The following is a 22862-nucleotide window of genomic DNA, read 5'->3' on the forward strand; positions in this document are numbered from 1 at the left end:
CTTTAGAGAGTTTTCTGTGGTTTCTCTGTAAGATGTCTGTGAGAATTGTAGCTTGGCCTAAATTTTCCAAATTTAATATCTAAAAATTTGAAGATCGCATTCAATCACTGTACAGTATATGAGTCTGCACCTGTAAAAGAAATCAGTGTCATATTTCTTGCTGGCTTCTAAAATATGGGATTTAAACGGTCTATAACATCTGGCCTTAGCATTTGTTTTCTGTTCCTTATGAGTTCAGTATCACATTCATGTTTCATTTTATCTCACTTCTGTCCAAACACTAGTTAAAGCTTTGTGGCACATCATACTGAAGTGCTCTGAAGCCACAGCGAAGACCTCTGCTTCAAGCTGCCGCCATCAGATTACGGGCCGCCAGGCTACACATCAGCCTGCTGGAGGCTTGATTAGCAGCATCTGTGGGAGAGAAAATTCAAGGGTGAGCATGGGAGCCAACTTATCTGCCAGCAGCAACTGGTCATTTAAAAGCTATGCAAGGCCTGGGCAACGCTTGGTCCTGAGCAGCGCCTTGTTAGGATTAGGTCTTACTGTACTGTATGGAGGTGAAACAAAACTAATTTAAATGTGTTTCTGAATGACATTTTTTATCCAGCTACAGTTAGTTTTTAAATGATTTACGTTTACCTCGCACATGGACCTTGTCAAATTGTCCTTCCATTGTCCAACGAGAAGAGACCTTTCATGTCTATTCACTTGTAGTCAGATGTTAATAATGGACTTTACCACCTGTTCTATACATTCTGCTGCTAAGCAGTTTGTGTAAGTGCAAGGGACATTGTATGTGTAGACTTGTTCAGTTTGCCTTGCCTTTGGTGAAATACACCTACTGACCTTTTTATTAGGTACGTGTGCAGTTCAATTCAATCAGACTGTCAGCAATTCTACCAGGTCATAATTTCTCTGTTTTTAAGTTCTAAAAGTTCTATTTTTATTATTGAGCTCATGTTGGGTATAGGTCTTTTATGGTGGTACTATATTAGGAGATTGTTACCAAAAACACCAGAACCATCCCAGCTGTGAGGCCAGTGAGTGTGTATAATGTACACCTCCCCTGTTCTTTGTTTCAAACTATGCACACCTGACGCTGCCCATGCAGGTGCACGCTAACAAAGCTCTGCTTTCTAGTAACCCCCACCGTAAACACAGAGAGCAGCAATCACTGAAGCAGTGATGTTGAACCTGCATAGTTAATAGGAAACCTGCCATGTTGTTTGTCATGTGCTCTGCCTATGCATCATCATCATCATTCAAAATGAAATTTCAGTATATACAAAAGCTCTGTTTTTAAGTTTGGTATTAATGTTACCTACGGCCTTTGACTATTTACAGGCCCGATAAGGATCTTCCATTAATAGAAGCTTAATTTTAGCTCCTTAGATATTTTTATGAAGGGGAATTTTACCTGTGCCTTCATCTGCCCTGCAGCCAGACTGTGCAAAACCACATCCTTGTACACTGGAAAAAGAGCAGGTTGTTTACACGAAATGGCCAAAGCAAAGGTATGAAAATGTTCCCTTCCTGCTGACCCAGTCTGAAAAGAAAGTGCGGAAAGGCTGCTGGCTCCCTGCAGTGCTGACTCCTTTTCACAGTGTCATATTTAGAGAAGGCAGAAATAAAACTGAACAAAGGAAGGAGAAGAAATCAAGAGTTTGACCGTCTGTATGCATTCATGTATTTACTTTAATGGATAGCTTGGATTGTACCCACCCAGCTTCAAACCACACTGAGGACTGCTTGATTTATTTTAATCATCACTTACAACCGGCTAAAAAGCATTGAAATAAACGTTAGTAACATTAAACCTAACAAATGACCATATGATCCTCATTTGGTGCTTTTATGAGCTACAGGCTGGCCAGCTGTGGTGTGGCACCCAGGACAGAGCTGTGTTGTTATTTTAACTGAGCAAAGTTATTTAGTCTGTGGTCAGTGTCGACATAAGTGAAAAGGTGGAAGGAAACCCACAGTTTTGATGCTTTGTGCTACTGTCGTCTGTTCTTCATCAGTAGTAGTACTCTTTAGACAATGCAACATCACATGGTTGGTGCTCACACAATGTCTGAAACATCAAAAAGCAAAATGCCTGTCATTACATTCTTGAGCCTGGAAACTAATCCATAACTGCTAAATGCATCAGCAGCACATCTTAAGGGAAATGAGGAGATTTCAGTGTGATTGTTAATGTTTCTAATGAGCCGTCTCATGCCTCTGCTCCTGTAATGCCTGTTACATTGTGACTTGTAGAGGCAGTAGAAAGGCACTTACTTACTGTGTATTTGGAGCGGAGCCAACAGACTGGGACAAATGGAGCGACCCATTCAGTAGCTCTACATTTTTTTTTTCTTAAAAGAGCTCTTCGCTCTAGCTTGGTGCCAATACAAAAGAAGGCATTGATGTAAGGAAAGACTGAAGCTTTTTGTTAGTGTTCTAACCAGATCTGGCTTAGGAGACTGTTCTTTCACAAACCTGAATTCAAAATGCAAATGGTGGCTCATCTTGTACTTGAGGATCCTACAGTAGGTCTGCCTTCTATGAGGTTCGCTATGTTACATTATACTTGAGCAACACAGAAACTTAACAAACAGTGTATTAAGTGTATTTTATTGCATGGCATACAGTATTTGTATGACTTATAGGACTGATATGCAGGATCCGTCTGCACTACTTTCCCACAGGGAAACAATAAGTAAATATGTTGTTAACACCTATATATTAGAATCAGAACCACCCTTTGTTATCCTTTTTTGCACCACCTGCCGACCTAACCACAAGTATTTACTTAAACTCTCCCCCTGCCCTCTGAGCCACTATTTGTGTAGTTAGGCGCTGCCTGAAACTGCAGTGCTAGTTAGTAAAAACAATGAGCCATTGAGGTTATGTCAGACGAGAACGAATGTCTAAATTTGGAGCAGAAGTCATGCTTTATGTTAGCTTGTGGGATGGGTAGAGCGTGGCTAAACGCTGAGGTCACAATCAGAATGATAACGCGTTCCAGTGCAAACTCGTGCTGATCAAGGGGGCCGTCGGCTTGCATGCCTCTCTATAGAGCCTTTTAGGGTCATACTGTAAAGCGAAAGCATCAGAACCTAAACACATGGCTGTTAACCACAAACATGAACTTACAGGTTCTGATTATTCCCACTTTCTCTGAACGCCTCGTATGGAGCATCTAGACTTTCATGCAAAAATGGTACTTTTTTTAAGCAACCTCAGTCTTCACAGCTTTTATTTTGTTTTCGTACATTTTGGTGGCTGTGATGGTCAGACTGTTTGAGCCTCTCTGCCCACAACTTGGAGACACTTTTCCCGTTTTTTCTAAATGCAGAGAAAACGAGCGTCCATTTCCCTTTTACAGTGTGGCCAACCACAATGGTCATCAAAAAAAATGGTGGTATGTCACAAATAAATTTAAACATTTTTTAAAACAAGTGCAACAATATCTCATGCGCTTGAGGCACCCGCTGAAATGATGAATGAAAACTGCTTCAAGAATTGTAGGTGTGAGATAATTGACTGTGTGTTTAGATGTCTCTTCTTCAGCCATCATTATCACCCACAGCAGCTCAGGTTTTATGGGAATCTGAGCCGCCTCCGTTTTTTTCTTTGGTGCCCTGACTTTACAACACAGTCTCTTTCAGACAGTGTTCATCCTGTTTAGCATTGCGAGCCCCTCATGGTTACTTTGGCAGAGCACTGTATTACAGAGCAGGAGGGTGGAGTTACCTAAATACTCTAATTTTACTGTGGAGGGGCTGGGGTGAGAAGGTTTACTTCAGTGGAAAGTGGTTATTCTAAATTTGCCCCAATCGTACGATGACTCCGCCCTCCACACGTCGCACAAAAAGCTGCTCAGATGTAATTCATGAATCCAGAACTGACATGCTAAGTGAATGTACTTCAAGTGCACCGAGTTGTTTCAAATTTGAAGTGAGATCTTGAATGAGGCATGTATAATATGGAATCAAAGGACAAGCGGGGGAAGGAGGCGCTGTATGAACTAGAGCCTCCCTACTCGTCTGTGAGAGGGTGGGGTCAGGTGGACCAAAATGCCTTGGACCACATTATATGTAAAGTTGGGGTAATTACTAGGTTTGGAGCCTTAAATAGCCGTCCCCACAGTGGTAAACACACTGGAAGTCAAGGCAGCTGCCTCCACAGTATCATTTTTTTCTTTCTTGTCAGAGGCAAACCAGTCTGTGTGGAGAAGGAGTAAACTTTGGTTTAGACAAGAGGGAGGTGACCAACCACTCAGATAGAATGAATTGAGGCTTGGGATTCAAGTTTCAGAACTGAAGCTGTGAAACCTGAAATATAATGAACAATGACTGTTTTTAAATATTTGCTCAAACACACACTCAAACACTGAGGAAAGGGCCCACGTTTACAGTAGTTGAGGCTTTTGTCCTCACACCCTTCAAAAGTAATTCAAATGGGTTGTTGACATCATTTATTGCATTTATTGACTATTTTAGCATTTGATTCTTATCCTGTCACCAATTTAAAACATTCTACTTGCTAAAAGTGTATTTAGAGAATATCATAACAGAATGGATTATTATTCGGATGTGTCAGAGTCTCAGGGCCTCTTTCTCACCAGCCAAGGCACTTGTGTCAATACAAACATCTGCAGACAAACTTTGCACTATCCTGCAAACCAGCTGCAGGGTGAGTGCACACGGTAGCAGTGTAAACATCTGTTTCTACAGAAAGTGTCTGAACAGACCTGATGAGGGCAAAAATCACGTTTGGCCAGCTACTGTACAAACATGCAAAAACACTATAGCCTGTGCAAAGAAACACCTGTGGAGCACATTCAGGCCTGGAGTTATAACAAACCTAAAGCAAGGCTACGAAATAAATAAATTAGCATCGAACATTACTTTAAGGATCATGCTCTACTTCCCTTGGTAATAAACAAAACATAATTCTGACTATGCATCACACGTCAGTTCAAGTTTCTTTGGTGTAAAAGCAGCTTATATTGCTATTGCTATCTTGGGAGGTGCTGGATAAAAGACTAATAGGTTCCTGGAAGTGTTTGAAGCAGTGCATTATTGCTCACACACCCACAGCTCTCCCTTGGGACTTTCCTATACAATTGGTTTTAAAGTCAGACAGTGCAAAAAAAGGTGCTGCAGCTTCCTGTTGTCACCATGCTACGCTATTTGTACAACCTCAGTCCTCACGTGTGTTTCTGTTCAAAAATGTGTGACATTGTAGCAACAACTTTTTCTGTTACGGCTCACAGGATGATGGCGCCCGCTGTCATTGGGTGAGAGGCAGCGTCCCCCCCTGGACAAGCATTTAAAGCCAAATAGGCTGTTAAATATGAGTCTTTCCAGAGTTTACAAATGATTGTCTTTTCCTGCATCAGGCTTTTGTGTTTCTTTTAATAGGTCCTATTAAAAGTTAAACACTTTATCTTCAATCAAGCTGACAGACTTGTCTGTTAACATTTTTTCACTGGTTACAAATTTATAACCAAAAAGCTTCAGTGTCGGCCCACAAACCCTCTGAACCACCTGGACTATGTTGAAAGGCAGGCTGTCCCTCCATTTCTCCACTTGTTCTGAGGAGTTTTTCTGTGTGGAGTAAACGCCGCCGGCCTCTTTGGAGGCCTGGGTGTTTCTCAGGATCCAGGACTTCACTCGTTGGGTCAGGGGGATTCCGATGAACTTGTACATCTCCCTTGCTTTCTTCACGGGGAACCGTGCCACGTCCTCGTACCGCACCAGCATGTAACGTCTGCGCAGCCACGATGGCTGCCTCAGGCCGACCGCTGCAGACATCCTGATGTTGTCACAGTTCCCTTTCAGCTTCCTCACCTCATCATCATCCGCAGGCACGTCCCCACCCATGGCCCATTGCTTCCAGTTCTTGTAATTGGCTGCGAAGGCCACCATGCGTGAGGCAAGCACAGCTCGAGGGTCTCGCACCAGTTGAATGAACTTCATGTCAAGGCGTGGATCCTCAGCCAAAGGACGAAGGGTCTCCAGCTGGCGCACCCGCACTGACTTGATGGCCCTGTGCTCCTTCTGAAGGCAGGACTCAGACGCCACGGTCAGGTTCAGGGGTCCACAGCGCCTGGCCTTGCAGTGGTAGCGCTCAAAAACCCCTTTGACGAAGGGGCTGCAGACGGATTCATCACACAGGGAGCTGCTGGACTCCCTGCGGAAGAGGGCAGCCGTGATGTGGTCCACAGGGAGGGGGCTGATGAAGCTCTCCAGCAGGGAGAAGTCGCACAGGAAGAGTTGCTGGAGCACGTCGCGGTACGCCCTGGCGGCCGCTGTGGCGTTGGTCCCTCTGGTCTCCAGCGCCAGCATCCTCTCCACATGCCACAGCGGCTCAAACAGATAAAACATGTTGTCGCCCTGCTGGTTGAAAAACTCGCCTACGAATGAGGAGCCCGTCCTGGTGGTGGTTAACAGGAGAATGTGCTTCCTGCTCCTTGTCATTCCATCTTGGTGCTCACTGTAGTTTTCCAGGCGCCGATTCATCAGGGTAAAGGAGCCATTGTGGTTCCACAGTACGTGGGGCAAGCCACTAGGCCGTAGAGCCGTCTGGGGTGCTTGCTTTATAGCAAGCTTATCAGACACCCTGCAAAACACACACTTCCTGTAAGTTATCTTGTTTTTCTTTATATATGCTTCAAGCTTTTCAAAATAAAACTACCCAAACAGGCTGAGACGAACTCACCTTGAGATAATGTTGTTTTCCTTCTCAATAATAACAAGCGCCACAACAAAGACAACACATATTGTGTATTTGATCCTCATTCTTGGACGTAGCTGTGCCTGGATATGCTTTTACACAACTCCTTCTTAATAGATTCTGCCAATCTCACAAGTCTCCGGTTGCCTCCTTAAAAAGCCTTCCACTTATTTGTATTCACAGTTGTAGGCGATGTTTCGTCCTGTAAACGAAATGAACATCAACCCGTCAGTTACACATTTTGCACATCTGAGTGATCTCTGGGTCACCACATGCTCTCAAGTCTTGCTCTTGGAATGTTGGAACTACGTGGAGAATTTGGGGACGTGCAGTTTATTGTTGTGTATGTGAAACTGCACCGCGGCACTGAATCAGAGCAGTGGTCACAGGGTGTCCCTTAACCCTCCCATGGCTCTGACGTGGAACATTCTATAAAAAGCAAAGACGGAGGAATAACTTAGACGGAAAGAAACGGGCCAAGAAGGTAAGAATAGAAAACAGCTGAGAGAGACCTTCCTATGAGGAAGTTCTTGTCATCTTAAATGCACCAGTGCTTTTGGTGAGCGGGTCCACCAACCACACAGGACTGTTTATGCAGGACTAAAACATTAAAGTGTAATTCTACAAGTGCAGCGCAGAAACGTCTGGTTAGCAGACTTTCCTAGCTCCCACTCATACTGTAGGTAGAAGAGCAGCCTGCAGGCCTGCCAGCTCCTCCTGTGTGTCAACACCATGCACAGATACTTTCTCTGACACAGGGCTCTTGTACAGTAGGCCATCTCGTAATGGGCTAATGACTTGCTGCGTCCCCATAATATGCCTTTGTGCCTATAAAAGACTGACTTGGACTGAGAGGGGGCACATGCTAATGGTTAAAACCGCTGGTAAAAATGGAGAATGAGTCTGGAGACGATCGAGAGGAGACGGTAGCTCGTCAAATGGAGATCAGGGTGATTTTAATGATGCCGTTCTGGGATTATCTCACATTGCTGAGAGATTAATGTGAGTTCACTTTTAAAATAATAGCAGCTTGAGTCAGATCCCTCACTAATCTTCTGATCTTAGCATAATCCTCCCTTCCTCCCACAGCACGGTTAGGAGCAAATGACATCGTCTCCACCTGCAAAAAACTGGCAGTGTTGTTTTGATGCCCAAAAATAATACAATTAATATATTACTATTTATTTTGTCCTGCATGCTGACGATTCCTCTGGATCACTGTTAAACGATGCAGGTGTAGCTTCAGGGCAACTCAATGGTGAAGCGTCTGCTATTACTCAGAGGCCACAGAGCCGGACTTCACTCACTGTTCTCCTGAACACACAGCGGCTGAACCACGACAAGCATTTCTAATTTCTCTCACATCCTCCTGAGAGCTCTTTCTGGGGACAGAAGCTCGTCCAAACGACTAGAGCCCGAACACGGGGAACAGTTGGACACTACCTGTGAAATTCTCTGAGAGGGAACAAGGAGTTTACAGCTCCACCGGAGCTCTAGTGACTCATAGCATGGCACGTAATAAAAAGGTAAAATGCCTGTGCACTGAGACAATTTCACCGTGAGGAAAAATCCACTCTGTCTTGCTGTGACCGCAACGGTGGCTCAAAGACCTGTTTGAACTGAGGCTGCAAAACACAAGCTCCCAGGTCATGCACACATCACAGGGTCAATGACTAAGGCCCTTAATGTTGTGAGTCACTGGCCAGAGGCAAAAAGGGGGATGCCTGCGTCCTGATAGACAAAGAAGCATATTGGATCTAACAATTAAGACGTTTTTGACAGAATTTGGATTAACTTATATATTTAGGCAGTTTTAGTTATCTTGCTGCTTTAAAAATCAAAAAAAGCTACATCAACAATTTGTCAAGAAAACAAGTGGAGTGAGTTTTGTCATTTATCTGGTAAATTAGATGTACACCAATTATCTCAGCTTATTGCATCTGCTGTGTGAAGTTTAAAAAAAAATACACATGCAGGCTGACATTCGTGAATATTCACAAACCAGTGAGGCATATGACACGTTTGATCATCTGCTCATAACAAAACCGCCACTGCGCCATTTATCATCTTGTTACAAATGCTTTTAATAGCCACCCCTTATTTAATGTAAATCTTATGTGACGACAAATTAAATAGTAGTCAGGCAGACACGTCTTGCTTGAGATGCAGTTCGAAAAAACGCTGCGCTTTAATCTTTTTGACATATTATCTAAAAATCAGCCAAGTGGCGATTACACAAAAATGTAGAAGTCAACAGGATATAAAATATGAAATGTTTGAATGGAATGGCTGAGCTTGAGATGGGTGTTTCTACGGTGACCATATACAACATGGAATTTTCCGTGTTCGTTTATTGCTGATTTCCACATTAGAAATATTATCCTTGAAGTAATTTGGACTAGAAAAAACAGAAAACTAAAATTTAGTTACACATTTTTTAAATTACTGTAATTAATCTTAATTAACATATAAATTAACTGGTATTTTACTGTACTATATCTATCTATTCTACTTATTTCATTAACTAAACCCAGACATTGGAAATTTATCTGTGGATTGTTTGTGAATCGTTCCCATAAAATACACTATAATGAAAGGCAGTAGTTATTATCAGAATAAATCTAAGCTTGGGTAGAATATTAGCTCATCCAGAAGTGACTATTAGAGGACAGTCTGGTCAGGTCTTTATTTGTAGGGGCAGAGGGGAGTCCGCAGTGAAGGGAAGGGAGAGTTTGGCCTGTGGGCAACAGGTTTCACTTACTGTAAGATCTCAGCGTGGGCGACATTCAAGCCTGTGGAAAACGTGGTGTTCGACGGACGGTGAGGTGATTTTGAAAATATTAATTGCTCCGATCCTGATAAGAGTGTCGGAAATAAAAATCTAATGAAATTCTTCTCTAAAAACAAGACCTTGCACAAGAAGCGACTCTCCATTGTCTGTGCCACAATAACTGGATGAGCTTTTCTCCTCTGTGGTAGTTTTGAGTTGTATTAACTTTTCCCAACCGTGCGACAGGATGTTGTTTTTAATCTGTTTATAAGCGTCAATAAATGAGATTAACAAACATGTAAGCTTTTTTCTTAATACCCACCATCGTGATTAAATGCGGCGTCTGAGTTCGTCTCGCATCGGTTGATCCGTGAAGTTGATCAGCTTCTCCTCCAACAGCGACTCCGGACGGAGCTGGATTCCATCAGCTACTTCCCAAAGTTTCGCCTTGTGCGGCAGAAACATTTCCAAAAGACGCAGCTGGGAAACTTTCAGTAACTGAAACCTGTAGCTCAGACTGGGTCATGTTTACGTAGACTGTAAATCACGGTGCGCGGTGAAGCGAATGGCAAGTCTTCCCAAAGAAGTTGCGCCTCTGTGAATCACGTGGGAACTTCGGTCCAAGGAGCGGAGCTTCGGACTGGAGGCGCACAGACCCCTGTAAGACTCAGTAATAAATGACAACGTTCACACACGTCAACGACATGACTGTCGGTGTCAAGGTACGTAATCGGATGTTAATCTGCCACTGCATTAGGGCACTTTTAGGGTTTTAGATTTGCTGCAGTTTAAAAAGCAAGTGCGCCACCCAGTGGAGAAGGGCGCACTGTGGGTCCCACGCTGGTGTCTGGACACGCTGGTGTCTGGACTGGCCCACGGTCTGAAAATAAAAACTAGGACAGAAAATTAAAACATGTTAGAACAATCTAATAAAGAACAATAAACCATACGATTAAACCCGTATATTTTTGGCCGAAATGTTTTCTTTGAAAACATTTTACTACTAATTAATTGCCATCTGCTTAAAATTAAACAGCAAAAAAATAAACAACACTATAAAACATCATATTAGCCATGCGATGGAGACAAACATAAGACGTTGTCACAATTTATTAATATCCTTGTCTATCATAAATACCACAACGTATTAAATAGAAACACACATAAAACAGTAGATCTACATAAAGACTAACAGTTCAGCGCCATCAATTTAGGGTATATGAATATTATTTGGATAAACAAAAACAATAATTAGAAATTAGAAAACTATACATGCATAGTTTAACCTTGTATAATAGTGTTGCATAACTAGTTAAAATCAATAATACCACGTTTTTGTACGATAAAGTTTCGTTCTTCATTACGGAAACTTTTACTCTTAAGTAAAACTGTTTAAATATATTCAAGCACGGATTTCAACGAGCCTATTACGGGATTATGAACACGGACTAATATATAACTACAATTCCCATCAATCCCGTCGCTTGTTGATGACGCCATTCGAGAAATTTCCGGAAAGTTGCAGAACAGTTGCGTCAGAAACTTGCGCACTTCTGTCAGAAAAGGTGAACGACGAACGTTGCTCCGACGGTATGTGACGTTAATTTTCTGTTGTGTGACTTAAAACGTATTATTCGTGCAGACAATGTTTTATTAACCGTCCTCGTTGTATAACCTTGACGTGGCGTGAGTCTACGCAGTTATAGCATGTTGGCTAGCGGTCGCTAGCTTAGTTGAAGGACTCTAACGTAAACGTGATTATATCAACGTTTATTTTCTCTAACTCCGGTCGTGGCTGAATTACTTTTCCCTAAATTGTTTGTGACTTGTCTAGTCACTAAAGAGGTCAAATGTTATGTCAACGATAATGTGGAGCCACTGTTTGTACCCGACGCTGTGTTTATCTTGCAGACTGACTCGGGATAAACATTGTGACCATGTTGGTGGCGAGGCTAACGTGCCTGAGGAGTCTCCCCCTCGCGGGGATGCGCCCCGTGCTGACACACGGCTCTCCGGCCCTGAGAGCACCCACCCTCAAAGCCTGTCCACCCCTGGTCAGGCCCCAGCAGGTGCTCTACTGTCAGCCCCCCACGCTGACATTCCTCATTAAGCAAAGTGTTAATGAGTTCAAACTGGACACCTCCAGTTTGAACCCATTAACTTGCAGCCTTGTGTCTTGTCTCCTCTCACCAGGGTTATTCTTCTAAAGCCAGATTTGGGTTCCGCCGTTCAAGGACAACCAGAGACCAGATGAAAGATGCAGCTTTTGAGCCAGCCACAGATACTGCAATTCGAAGTAAATGCCATGAACTACATTTGATCTTTTACATAATTGAACAGCTTCAGTCCCTCCATGTTTCGACAAAGAAACCCTCATAAGATGGCAAAGTAAATTCAATTTACATTTCCACTGTTTTTAAAATATCACTTTTCCATTTCTAGTTGATAGCATGGGAAGAATAATTCTGGCTGGAGGCGCAGCAGTTGGCCTCGGAGCTCTGTGTTATTATGGACTTGGCATGTCTAATGAGATGGGTGCAATTGAGAAAGCAGTGTAAGTAAAGACCTTTTCTGCCTATTGCTGTTTATTTGGCAGCACAGGTCAGTACAATGTGTTTACAATCTAACCAAGCTTCACCATCCTGTGCAGGATCTGGCCTCAGTACGTGAAGGATAGGATTCATTCCACCTATATGTACTTTGCTGGCAGCGTTGGACTAACAGCATTGTCAGCTGTAGCAGTGAGCAGAACCCCAGCACTTTTGGGCATGATGATGAGAGGATCATGGCTGGTGAGCCTTTTTCACACAAGTCTATGAATGTGTTCCAGGCTTTCTGTGTTTTTTGAGCTGGCAGGTCTTTGCAAGTAGGCAGCTGTCTGATAAACTCAGAAAGCTACTGCAGCAACTATAATGGGTGTAACTGTAAAGTACGTTGTTTTAAATAAGAAATCATGGATTGTTAACATGAACGCTTGGTCCTTGTTTTAACCAGGCCATTGGAGCAACATTTGCAGCCATGATTGGTGCTGGCATGCTGGTCAGGTCTATTTCATATGAGCACAGCCCAGTGCCCAAACATTTGGCTTGGATGCTTCATGCAGGTTTGTAAGACAATTTAAAAAAAGATTATGTTCTCCTTCATAGACCTGTGTTGTGTAGTTTCTTTAGCCGAACACTAGAGGGCAGCCATGTAAGTCTCATAATAGTCACTATGACTCTGCACTACACCAAGACATGTGGCACAAACATTGTTTGTTTTTAATGCAGTATTTGGCTAATGTTTTGTTTTACTTCACTTCAAGGTGTGATGGGTGCTGTCATTGCCCCGCTGACTCTGCTGGGAGGTCCTCTGATGATAAGAGCTGCGTGGTACACAGCAGGCATCGTGGGAGGTCTGTCTACTGTGGCCATGTGTGCCCCAAGTGAGAAGTTCCTCAATATGGGTGGGCCCCTGGCTGTCGGCTTTGGAGTGGTCTTTGCTTCCTCTCTTGGTTAGTATGAAGCCGCTTCACTTAAAAACAGTCCCTCAGTTGCACTACAAGTAATACATGCTGAAATAATAAAGTTGCAAAACTGAAAGTCTTGCAAACAGAGAATGTGAAGGGGTGTTGGTGTCAGCACCTTCAGTGTTAATGCAGTCAACAGTTTAATTAAACGCCATCTAATGTTCCTACTTTATACATAGATACAGTCATCCTCAGACAGCTTATTCTGGTTATTACAGCCTACAACCTGACTGAGTTCTAATTTTAGTGACTAGACAACATGTTTAACTAACAGTAGCGCATGCGTTAGCTCAAGACTGGGATTTAATTCAGTATTGGCTGCACCCATCCAGCACTTGGGTCTCCGCTGACTCCTGTCTGTTTATTTTTATATTTTACAAACGCCATGTCAATGCAGCACCCTCATGAACATTAGCCATGTTATAAACATAAATTATATTATTTTGTGAATGCACATCACTCGCTTCAGGTATTAGGTATTTATATTTAGATTATGTCTCTTACGTTCCTGTAAAGTACAGATTTAATCAGTAGACATCATTTAAAGTGTTAGTTTTCACACATCAGATTCAGGTAATGTATGCAAATTTATTTAATAGATGCCAAACAATATGAAAATATTTTTCTTCATAGTAAGGGTACGTGAAGCTGTGTGTGTTGATGCTTCCTACTGTTTATTCTTAAAATACATGTAACTTCAATAGGGGATACTGAAGGGAGGAATAAATACATTATGTAGTAATGTATATTTATTATATTCTAAGCAAATTATCGGCTAATGATTGATGTTGGCCTGTATGCTCTCAATTTGAGCCCTGTGTATAGAATCTCTTTCTCACTCTTCTTCTCCTTCAGGATCAATGTTCTTGCCACCGACGTCAGCGTTTGGAGCAGGTCTGTACTCAGTGGCCATCTATGGAGGCCTGGTCCTGTTCAGTATGTTCCTCCTCTATGATACACAGAAGGTCATCAAAAGGGCAGAGACACACCCACTCTATGGTGTACAGAAATATGACCCCATCAATGCGTAAGTTGAGTACTTTTTCTTGTTAGTTCAGTACCAGCACCAGAGACCGGATCTAATTTTTCTTTTCAATTTTACAGATGTATGGGGATTTACATGGACACACTGAACATCTTCATGAGGCTTGTTATGATTCTGGCTAATGGAGGCGGCAGCAGAAGGAAGTAAACAGCAGCACCGACTTCATCTTCAGATTACTTTCCACAAGTTCATGTCTTATTACTAAGAGCCAATGCCAGGTGTTTTAGTGGCAAATGTATCTAGTAAATCAACACACTTTAAACATTAAGGACAAGTTGGCTGGAAAATTAAAGAAGACAAACTTTTGTATGTTGGTCCCACAGATGTTTTAAGTTGATTGTGGAAGTATACGTATGGTTTTGAGGGTTACAGATCGACAAAATCTGTTTGTCGGCTTCATTTTGCCTGACTCAGATGTTATTTAGATGATTATTTTGTTTCTATTTATTTCCTGTTGCTTTTCGAATGAGAGCGAAAGTTCAGGAATAACTAGTTCAATGAATAGAGGTTCTCTGTGCCACAGAACAATAACTACTCTGTATGTACATTCATTGATGCTGCGTTTCTATGATGGTTCACATCAGCCGCGTGTATTCTTGTGAAAATGTGAAGCAATTTTAAAACCAGAACTACTCAATAAACAGATGAAAACCAAAATCTGATTAGCTGTGAATTCGTTTGTGAAACGTTTTTGCCTGTTTTGGGTTATTAACACAGCAAAGGGTGAAATGACACAATCCTGTTACCCATAAAACAGCTTGAAATACCATTGTTGTAAAGCCTCTGGTGTGAAATCACTAAAATGTCTCGGCATCCTGTGTCCTGCTGACTTGCTTTCACACTGTCATGAGTTTCTGAATAACTGTTGAATGTTATGACAAATCAAAACATGTTGAGAAAGCCAACATTTAAAAGTTTACTAGTTTATAAATTATTTATTTCTTGCTTATTTCTTTTCTTATTTTAATTACTGCCATCTCTCTAGTTTCTGGTATAATATTTTCAACCCCCCCTGTTGCTGCCTCTGTTAAATAATCCAACTTGCATTATTTACCATTTGTCACCCACACTGTCATCATTTCTGAGCAGACCATGAGGGACCAGCGGGGGCCCACCTTGTATTGCCTATAAACAGCCAGTATGTAGCAGCAGATGACAAAGGCTTAGCGTAGTAATCCTCTTGTCCACCATCTGGCTGCTCCTCTAAAATTAAACCTCCAAACCAGGGCACTTCCAACAGATGCTAACATCTGTAAATATGCAGGTGCTTCATTAAAACACATTCACGTGGAGCACACAGCTGCCAAACAGTGTTTCGGTCTTGCGGATCATGTTCACGTTTCAGGAGTGTATGATTCATATACGCTGTGTGTCGGAAAAAGGCTGCAGATGGGAGGGATAAAGAGGCAATAATGGATGAGATTGGGGAAAGCTCCAGCATCCAGAGATCTGCCATTACTGGGGATAAAAGTTGCCCTCTGTCATTTTCAGATTGATGACCAATATTTGGTTTGGCTCCGAGGTTTTTAATGCTTAATGCAGGTTAGTCCAGACTATATGTCCGTACAACTTTTGGACTAATATTGTTTATGCACTATGCAGAAATACATGATTTCTAGAAGAAAAGGAGAACCTCTCTTCATTTTATTAATTAATTACTTAATTAATCAGTGTCTAGTGAATTATCCTTGACTAAAACAGTTTGTTGATTGAATTGTGCCTACGTAGTTAAACACCAGTATAACCACTGAGCAGATCATGGGTTGTGTGTTTATTTTAGTGAACACAGCAGCATGATCATTGGCTGCCGTGCAGCAGGATGCACAAACGTGTCACCGAACGTCAGACGTTATTTCTGTACATGTGAAAACAGGAGGTCTGCACCTCTAATTGAGTTAGTTCACCAGCAGCAGTTCGTGCGCTGACACCACCTTAAACGAGGGTCTGGCTTAATAACATGAAAGAAAAGGTGCAAAACTTTCTAATGGGCCAAGTGAAAATTACATCCAAAATTAAGAAGTACAGCGCATCAGGCCGTCATCAGACGTGGAGAAGGGTGTGAAACGTGATACTCCGTTTGCCACTTTGGCCCTTGAGAATATCACATATTTTCCATCTGTTCATCTGTTTATTTTTGGACTACACCTCTTTGACACGTTACTAAGTAATTGATTATAAATCTGCGTGATGATAATAATACAGTAATACTACACACTGAATTATTAATTTAATTTTGCATAATTTATTATTGTGAGAAATATTTTTCACATGATTCATTGACGTAACTAAAAACACTAAATGTTTTTCTTCAACATTTTAATTAAGTGATAGAAACTTGACAAGTCACTGGGTTTTCTGGGGTGAGTGGCTACGAAGCCTAGAGGAAGCCTGCTGGTAATTAGTGCAGCGAGCTGCCAAGAGGAGTAGCCTCAGGGCACATTAGGCCACTACAAGCAGCTAATGAGTTTGGTGATCCACCTTAAGAACTGAGGAAATTTAATATAACCCAGAGAAAACCTGTAATTTTCAATCAGTGCATCATATCAGCAAGATTTTCCAGTAATCGTAGCTGCATTGACAGATACGATGTCACGTGCGCAGAGGTGTGACGATGACACCACAGCGTGTGAAACCTGGGCACTTTTCCCTCGGAGTTCAGTCCATGAGAGATGGAAGTGTGAGCAGGCTGCGAGGAGGGAAGGGATGCGTCACTGGATTAGTGCCTGAGAATCCGTCCCAGCCTCTTCCCCCTGAGCTGCTGAGACGCCTCCAGAAGGGCACGAAACTCGCCGCTCGCGTCCCCTCCGCCCAAGCCTTCCACATGAGCCAGCCGAGCCTTCCCTCCGCACCAGGATGAAGAAAGAGAAGAAAAGCCATGCTCTGCTATGTCTGCTTCTGCTTCACTTCACCTCGGGTAGGACCTGTAGTTTTCTCCCCTCGGTGTGTGGTTAAGTCTTATCTGGGTAATCCTCTAACACAGAGGGGATGTCCATCTTAGTGTAGACTGTTCATGCTGCTTGTGTCATGTTTAAACGTGCGGTTTTTGGTAGAAACTTAAATCCAAATGTGTTTATCTATCTCTTCCATCCTCTTCGTCTGTGCTGCTTTTGATCCCTGCCCTTTGTAGCAAGTGAGTGTGACTTATTCACATACGCGTTCACTCTAGAAACAGAACATCTGTTGTAGATAAACCTGTAGAGTCTGTCGTATTCAGTAGAAAGTAGCTTGGGATGAGTTCTTTCATTAATTGAGCTTCTCTCCTTTGCTCCGATAACTTAGATGTTTCTTTGTTTTCCATGAAGGACAAACTGACTATGCTCCATATTTTTATGATAATGGACCCAGCAGTACAAATGGAAACATGGCCTTGATCAGCGTCTCTGAGGACACATTAGTTGGTAAGTCCGTCGATGACTTAGTTCAAGCATGTAACAATGGAACCATCGCTGGTGTGAGGCTCCACCTAATCACTGTAATACCTTTTGGATTGTGACGTACATCACGACTTACGGTAAGAAAACAATATGGGTGGTGGCTCCTCGCGCTGCTGTGACAAACATCACTTCATTCAACCTGCTGCTGTCGCTGCTATAGTTTCTTCATACGATTTGTTTACACATAGGAACACAGATCTACATCCTGAATGGCACAGATCCGGAGGGGGACCCAGTGCGTTACGGTCTGACGTTCGAAAAGGGCTCCAAGGAGTATTTCAGGGTGGACCCCAAAAGCGGAAACGTGACCCTGATTCAGGAGCTCGACAGGGAGGTGAGCTCGTTAGCGCGACTCCCTTGTTGGAGAAAGCTGCTGGAAGTCTGTAACCACAAGTGTCATTTCTATTTCGTTTGCAGAAACAGGGTGAAATCTCGGTGCTTGTGAGCATAACAGACGGTCGCAATAAGGTGAGTAATTGTCATGGATTCGCTGCATTAATCTCACTCTAACCTGCTACTTAACCATCAGTCATTCGCTTTGGTTTACACAGTAGTTGTTGTGTCTGCTTGAGGTTGGGGTGTGTTTGTTTCCAGGTTGTGGAGACAGTGAGGGTGTTCGTCACCGACACCAATGATGAATCACCTGAATTTCAAAACCTGCCCTTCATCATCGATATCCCTGAGGTGCAGTTTATCAAGCAAACACTCACCTACTGTCATGTAACATCCGTTCTTTGGCCTCAATCCTCCAAATTGGACTCATTCAAACAGATATCAACAATTTAGTTTAACTGTGTTCATAGTTATACATCTGTCATCTCTCCACCAGGACACAGCTCCAGGAAGCAGCATCTACAGAGTCCAAGCAGTGGACAAGGACATGGGCTCAGGAGGCAGCGTCTCATATTATCTACAAGTAACTTTACAGCTTAATTGTTATGCAGATGTGATGCTGCAGAAAAAGCGAGCTGTGATAAAATAGTTCATTATAGGCTTCCTTAAATTAGGTCTGATTATGACTGAGACCACACTTACACCCTGGATTAGGTCTGCCAGCTTCCTTATCGCCTCGGCTCCTAAACATTCTTTGAATTTCTTTTACATTTCACTATTATCCCCATATTTGTTGTTTTAATCCTGGATACTGTTAACTTTGCTCGGCCCCAAATACTGTACCAGAGGTTGAGCTGACATCACGAGAGCTGTGCTGCCATGTGCCGGGACAAAAAGGACAGTGTGTGGAGGGGAAAGATTAATCTCATACCAGAGAGCAGTCTGGAAACAGTGTTACTTTAGTGGATTAAATTTCAATTACATTTGAGCAAGGCATTGGAGGCTTAATACGGGCTCAGGGTTTGGTTTGGGCCAACAGCTGACAGCACAGTAGTCACACTTTCTGTTCATGTGTCAAATGTGAGTTGAACTTATCCTGGAAAAATGACAGGGCTGGAGATGAAGCATCCTAATCGCTGCTGACTGTGCGGCTCTTGACTTTACCAGAACTCCCCGTTGGCCAAATTCACCATCGACGGCCACAGCGGGATCCTAAGAGTCAAGCCTGGTGAGACGCTCGACTATGAGACCACGCCCACTCACTTCGTGACAGTGGTTGCCAAGGTGAGAGGCCGCCGCTAGCCTTGGGGTTTAGCGTCCAGTCCCAGTTAGCATCATCAAGGCTCTGCCTTCTGCCTCCCATTATCACAGGATGGAGGCGGGAGATACAAGGGGAAGCACCAGGTGTTGACCTCCACAGCCACTGTAACAGTGAATGTGCTTGACGCCCAGGACATGCCTCCATCTTTTGTAGGAACACCGTACTTTGGCTACATCTACGAGGTCTCAGTTCCTGTGAGTTCTTCTCATCTCCTCCTACCATCCAGCTACAGGGACCTTATTTGGATGCATTAATATGAACATATACGTATAAATCATCTGACTTTCAGGGTTCTGAAATATTCACGGTGTATGCTAAAGATGGCGATCAAGGCAATCCCAACCCCATACATTATTCCATCTTAGAAGGTAATGAAACACTTTGAGATCTTTCCCTGCTTGTTTTGAACAGCCTTCAGTGACATCACACATCCATGTTGTTACCTTTCAGGTAGTGACGGGGTTTTTGACATAAATAGCTCCAGTGGATGCATCACCCTGACGACGTACCCGTCACTCCTGAAAAACGAGTTGTATGAAATTAAAGTCAAGGTCAGTTGAGTGTCTATCACATTGCCTATTTGTTTCCACTGCTGAGCTTGTTGATCGGTGTGATTTCTGAACTCAGGCAGCTGAGGTGGGACCGAACGAACGGCTCATGGACTACGACGTTACCACGGTGACAGTGCGGGTGGTGGACCTCAACAACCACCCCCCAACATTCTACGGAGAAAACGGGCCACAGAGCAAGTTTGAGGTCACGATGTACGAGCACCCGCCAGCAGGCGAGATCCTTCGAGGCTTCAAGATCACGGTCAATGACTCTGACCAGGTAGGTTTGTTGGCAATATTCAGACTGTTGTCTTTAGCATCTAGTGTAGTTTATTTCACATGTTCGTGCCGCCGCTTATTTTTCTGCGCAGGGAGCAAATGCTAAATTCAAACTGAGACTGGTGGGACCCAGCCGAGTGCTGCGAGTTGTTCCACAGACTGTCCTCAACGAAGCGCAGGTGACCGTCATCGTGGAGGATGCATCTGGCATCGATTATGAAAAGGGACCAACTCTTTCCTTCAAGGTCAGACTTCAAAATTGCAGTAATATATAAATCCACAACTACAGCTAATAATGATCTTGAAGGGTAGTGTTTAGTTGTCATACAAAGTCTATGCACTTAAAAGTCTATGTTTAACAATAACTCTTCTTCTGATCATGTTTAACATTCACAAATGTCTGTAATCTAGTTGCTTATGACTTTAGTTTTTTAGGGTTGTTACTGTAGACACTCTGTCAATGAATTATTCTACTACTTTGCTCCAGTGCTTATTTACGCACACTTGGCCTGTGTGTGTGTGTTTGTAGTTGCTGGCAGTGGAGATTGACACGCCTGAGCGCTTCAGTGCGACGGCTGACATAGTGATCAACCTGCTGGACACCAACGACAACGCGCCCAAGTTCACGTCTGAGTACTACATTGCCAGGGTCCCAGAGAACTCTCCTGGAGGCGCCAGCGTTGTGTCCATAACGGTGAGTCGACGGGAGACTAAACTGTTCTCTAACGTGGCCAAAGTATGAGTCGATGTATGAAAGCAGATGGTTACTGCTGGGTTCTATGCTTTTTGTCATATCTCAAAATATAAAATATAACATATAATCCTTCCTCTTACACTGCACTGTATGCATGCAGCCAGGCAATATGCCTCAAACTCACAGTGTGGAATAAAAAGCTTAATTTTGCCCCAAGGTTAATCATCCACGCCTCCATTTCCACTAAACACAGGAAGAGGCTTGCAGCCCCTCCCTGGCCTTTGTACATGAGCTTAAGACCCCGACTAGTCGCTTATCCTGAACTCACTCCAGTAAATTACATATAAACTGATTACGTTGTTTGAGATTTTGCTCCCCAATAACTGTATTAAATGATACATGTACATTATTAGTGCATTTGCTGTATGTATTAGGCTTCTAATCCCCTTCCTGTGATCTTCCTCCAGGCGAATGATCCAGATTCAGGGCCTTGGGGTGAAGTCAAATACACGATTTATGGATCAGGATCCGATTTGTGAGTAAAAACCTCCCACTCATGCCAGTTTAGGTTCGATCGGATCGTATACTTTTATACACCCAAAAGTGCATTCCACAGAGTAACGCGTTATTGTGTGAATATGCCTCAATGTTGACGAGAGGATGGGGGTATAAACGAAGCCAACAGGACATACGTTATGATTCATCTTTGTGTCTTTGATGGAAGAGGTAAGCAGGAACCCAGTTTGATTGGCCCCTCTGCTGCACAAACAGCTCGCTTTAAAATGGCTGCAAGATGCTGGCTAATCTCCTAATTGGATTGGAGGGTTAAAAATAGACCGCCTGGCCCGTCTCACATAGGGAGAGCCAATTAACATGCAATGTGACAGCTGGAGCCACAGAAACGGCAGCTTTGAGGAGCAAGGCAGCATGCAGCGAAGGAAAAGTGAGAATTTATGCTTGTCTGCAGGCAACGACCCGAGTTAATTGTGCGAAAGTTATCAGTTTCAGGCAACTTGTGAATTTTCACAGTGGAAAAGGAGACGGCGGAGCTGCAGAGCTCCCAGAATACACAGAGCTAAACCAAAGGCTGTGGATTGAACACGATGTGATCGTATCTGACATGTTACACTGGATCTGGGTTTGCTTTGAAAATGAACGCAGTGAAAGAAGTTTGAAGAACAGCATGATTCGTTCTGACAGTGGGAGTGTGGGATAAACAGCCACAGTTTGCACTGACAGATGTCAAAGATTTGAGGAATCATTATGAGCAAATGAAGGCATTCGCTAGTGATCATATGCTGCTGTCTCATTCAGATCCAGGCAAAAACTCTGCCTTCGTTCCTTGATCAATTTTATGCTTTGTTACTAAACTAAAATGCCGATGCAGAGTATAAATATTGAAAATAAACCTGAACCAGGAAAAAGGTGCTGATACCAACTGCATCTCATTAAGTAAATATAGAGCTCAGTTAATGAGTCATATGGAGGTTCACAGGGTGTGATGTGACTGTGATTAACAGTGCCTGTATTAGAAACATCTGGTCGGTTTGACACCAAATGGGCAACTGAGGCTCTGACTCTTTCACTGTCTGAACTGTTGCAGGTTTGCCATCCACCCATCGTCAGGGCTCATCTTCACGCAGCCGTGGACCAGTTTGGACGCAGAAGTCAGGTCCAAATACAACTTCTACATCAAGGCGGAAGATTCGGAGGGGAAGTACAGCTTGGCCGAAGTCTTCGTCACCGTCCTGGACATGAACGACCACTCCCCTGAATTCGATGACGAACTCCTGGAGAAGACCATGATCATCGGTACACCTGTCAGAGTGGAGGTATATTAAGTCAAGCTCCCCTGTCTTTAGTCATCGGATAAAGAAAGTTACTGATATTTGTATTTTTCTCCCACAGGCAGTGGATGAAGACGCAGAGTCTCCAAACAACGTCATCGAATACTCCATCATGACAGCCGATCCTGACAACGCGTTCGACATCGACTCCGACACCGGGGAGATCAAGCTGAAGCCGTACATCAAGTCCATGGAGATCGTGCAGAACATCACCAAGCAGAAAGACTGCAAGTGGTCTCTGGTGGTCCAGGCCAGGGACAGGGGGTCTCCGTCCTTCAGCACATCGGCTGTGGTCAACATCGACATCACCGAGGCGGTAAGACTGTTTCTACCACAGCCCGCTCTCAACGC

General features: G+C 43.3%; 3 protein-coding genes across 17 annotated transcripts in view; 2 read left to right on the top strand and 1 right to left on the bottom strand.

Annotated features, from left to right (window-relative positions):
• LOC114845886 (cadherin-related family member 1) overlaps positions 1-22862 on the top strand; it is a 73020-nt gene that overhangs the window by 47589 nt on the left and 2569 nt on the right. For 13 of the 14 annotated variants that reach the window (XM_055504433.1, XM_055504426.1, XM_055504428.1 and 10 more), the window contains 16 exons: positions 16634-16966; positions 17355-17450; positions 17675-17820; positions 17904-17954; positions 18081-18170; positions 18316-18402; positions 18987-19103; positions 19191-19334; positions 19430-19508; positions 19591-19691; positions 19768-19971; positions 20063-20215; positions 20500-20664; positions 21132-21199; positions 22268-22496; positions 22573-22827. In XM_055504433.1, coding sequence (XP_055360408.1) covers positions 16906-16966; positions 17355-17450; positions 17675-17820; positions 17904-17954; positions 18081-18170; positions 18316-18402; positions 18987-19103; positions 19191-19334; positions 19430-19508; positions 19591-19691; positions 19768-19971; positions 20063-20215; positions 20500-20664; positions 21132-21199; positions 22268-22496; positions 22573-22827 — 2046 coding nt within the window. In that variant the 5' untranslated portion in view covers positions 16634-16905. Of the gene's footprint in view, positions 1-16633; positions 16967-16986; positions 17183-17354; positions 17451-17674; positions 17821-17903; positions 17955-18080; positions 18171-18315; positions 18403-18986; positions 19104-19190; positions 19335-19429; positions 19509-19590; positions 19692-19767; positions 19972-20062; positions 20216-20499; positions 20665-21131; positions 21200-22267; positions 22497-22572; positions 22828-22862 lie in introns of those variants that run through there. The other variant, XM_029134445.3, reaches the window with a different exon arrangement.
• On the bottom strand, positions 5389-10261 carry LOC114845887 (carbohydrate sulfotransferase 3-like). Of its 2 annotated transcripts, XM_029134448.3 has the most exons (3): positions 9822-10261; positions 6715-6931; positions 5389-6615 (listed from the first exon to the last, which is right to left on the bottom strand). In XM_029134448.3, the coding sequence occupies exons 2-3, from the start codon at positions 6792-6794 to the stop codon at positions 5421-5423; spliced, it is 1275 nt and encodes a 424-aa protein (XP_028990281.1). In that variant the 5' UTR covers positions 6795-6931; positions 9822-10261; the 3' UTR covers positions 5389-5420. The 2 variants fall into 2 exon arrangements, with proteins under 2 accessions (XP_028990281.1, XP_055360412.1); XM_055504437.1 differs by lacking the exon at positions 6715-6931.
• ghitm (growth hormone inducible transmembrane protein) lies at positions 10937-14709 on the top strand. Its single transcript, XM_029134450.3, has 9 exons — positions 10937-11089; positions 11411-11568; positions 11693-11795; positions 11942-12053; positions 12150-12291; positions 12494-12602; positions 12804-12992; positions 13863-14034; positions 14112-14709. The coding sequence occupies exons 2-9, from the start codon at positions 11437-11439 to the stop codon at positions 14197-14199; spliced, it is 1047 nt and encodes a 348-aa protein (XP_028990283.1). The 5' UTR covers positions 10937-11089; positions 11411-11436; the 3' UTR covers positions 14200-14709.

This window comes from Betta splendens, chromosome 19 (assembly GCF_900634795.4).
Source record: "Betta splendens chromosome 19, fBetSpl5.4, whole genome shotgun sequence".
Lineage (NCBI taxonomy): Eukaryota > Metazoa > Chordata > Actinopteri > Anabantiformes > Osphronemidae > Betta > Betta splendens.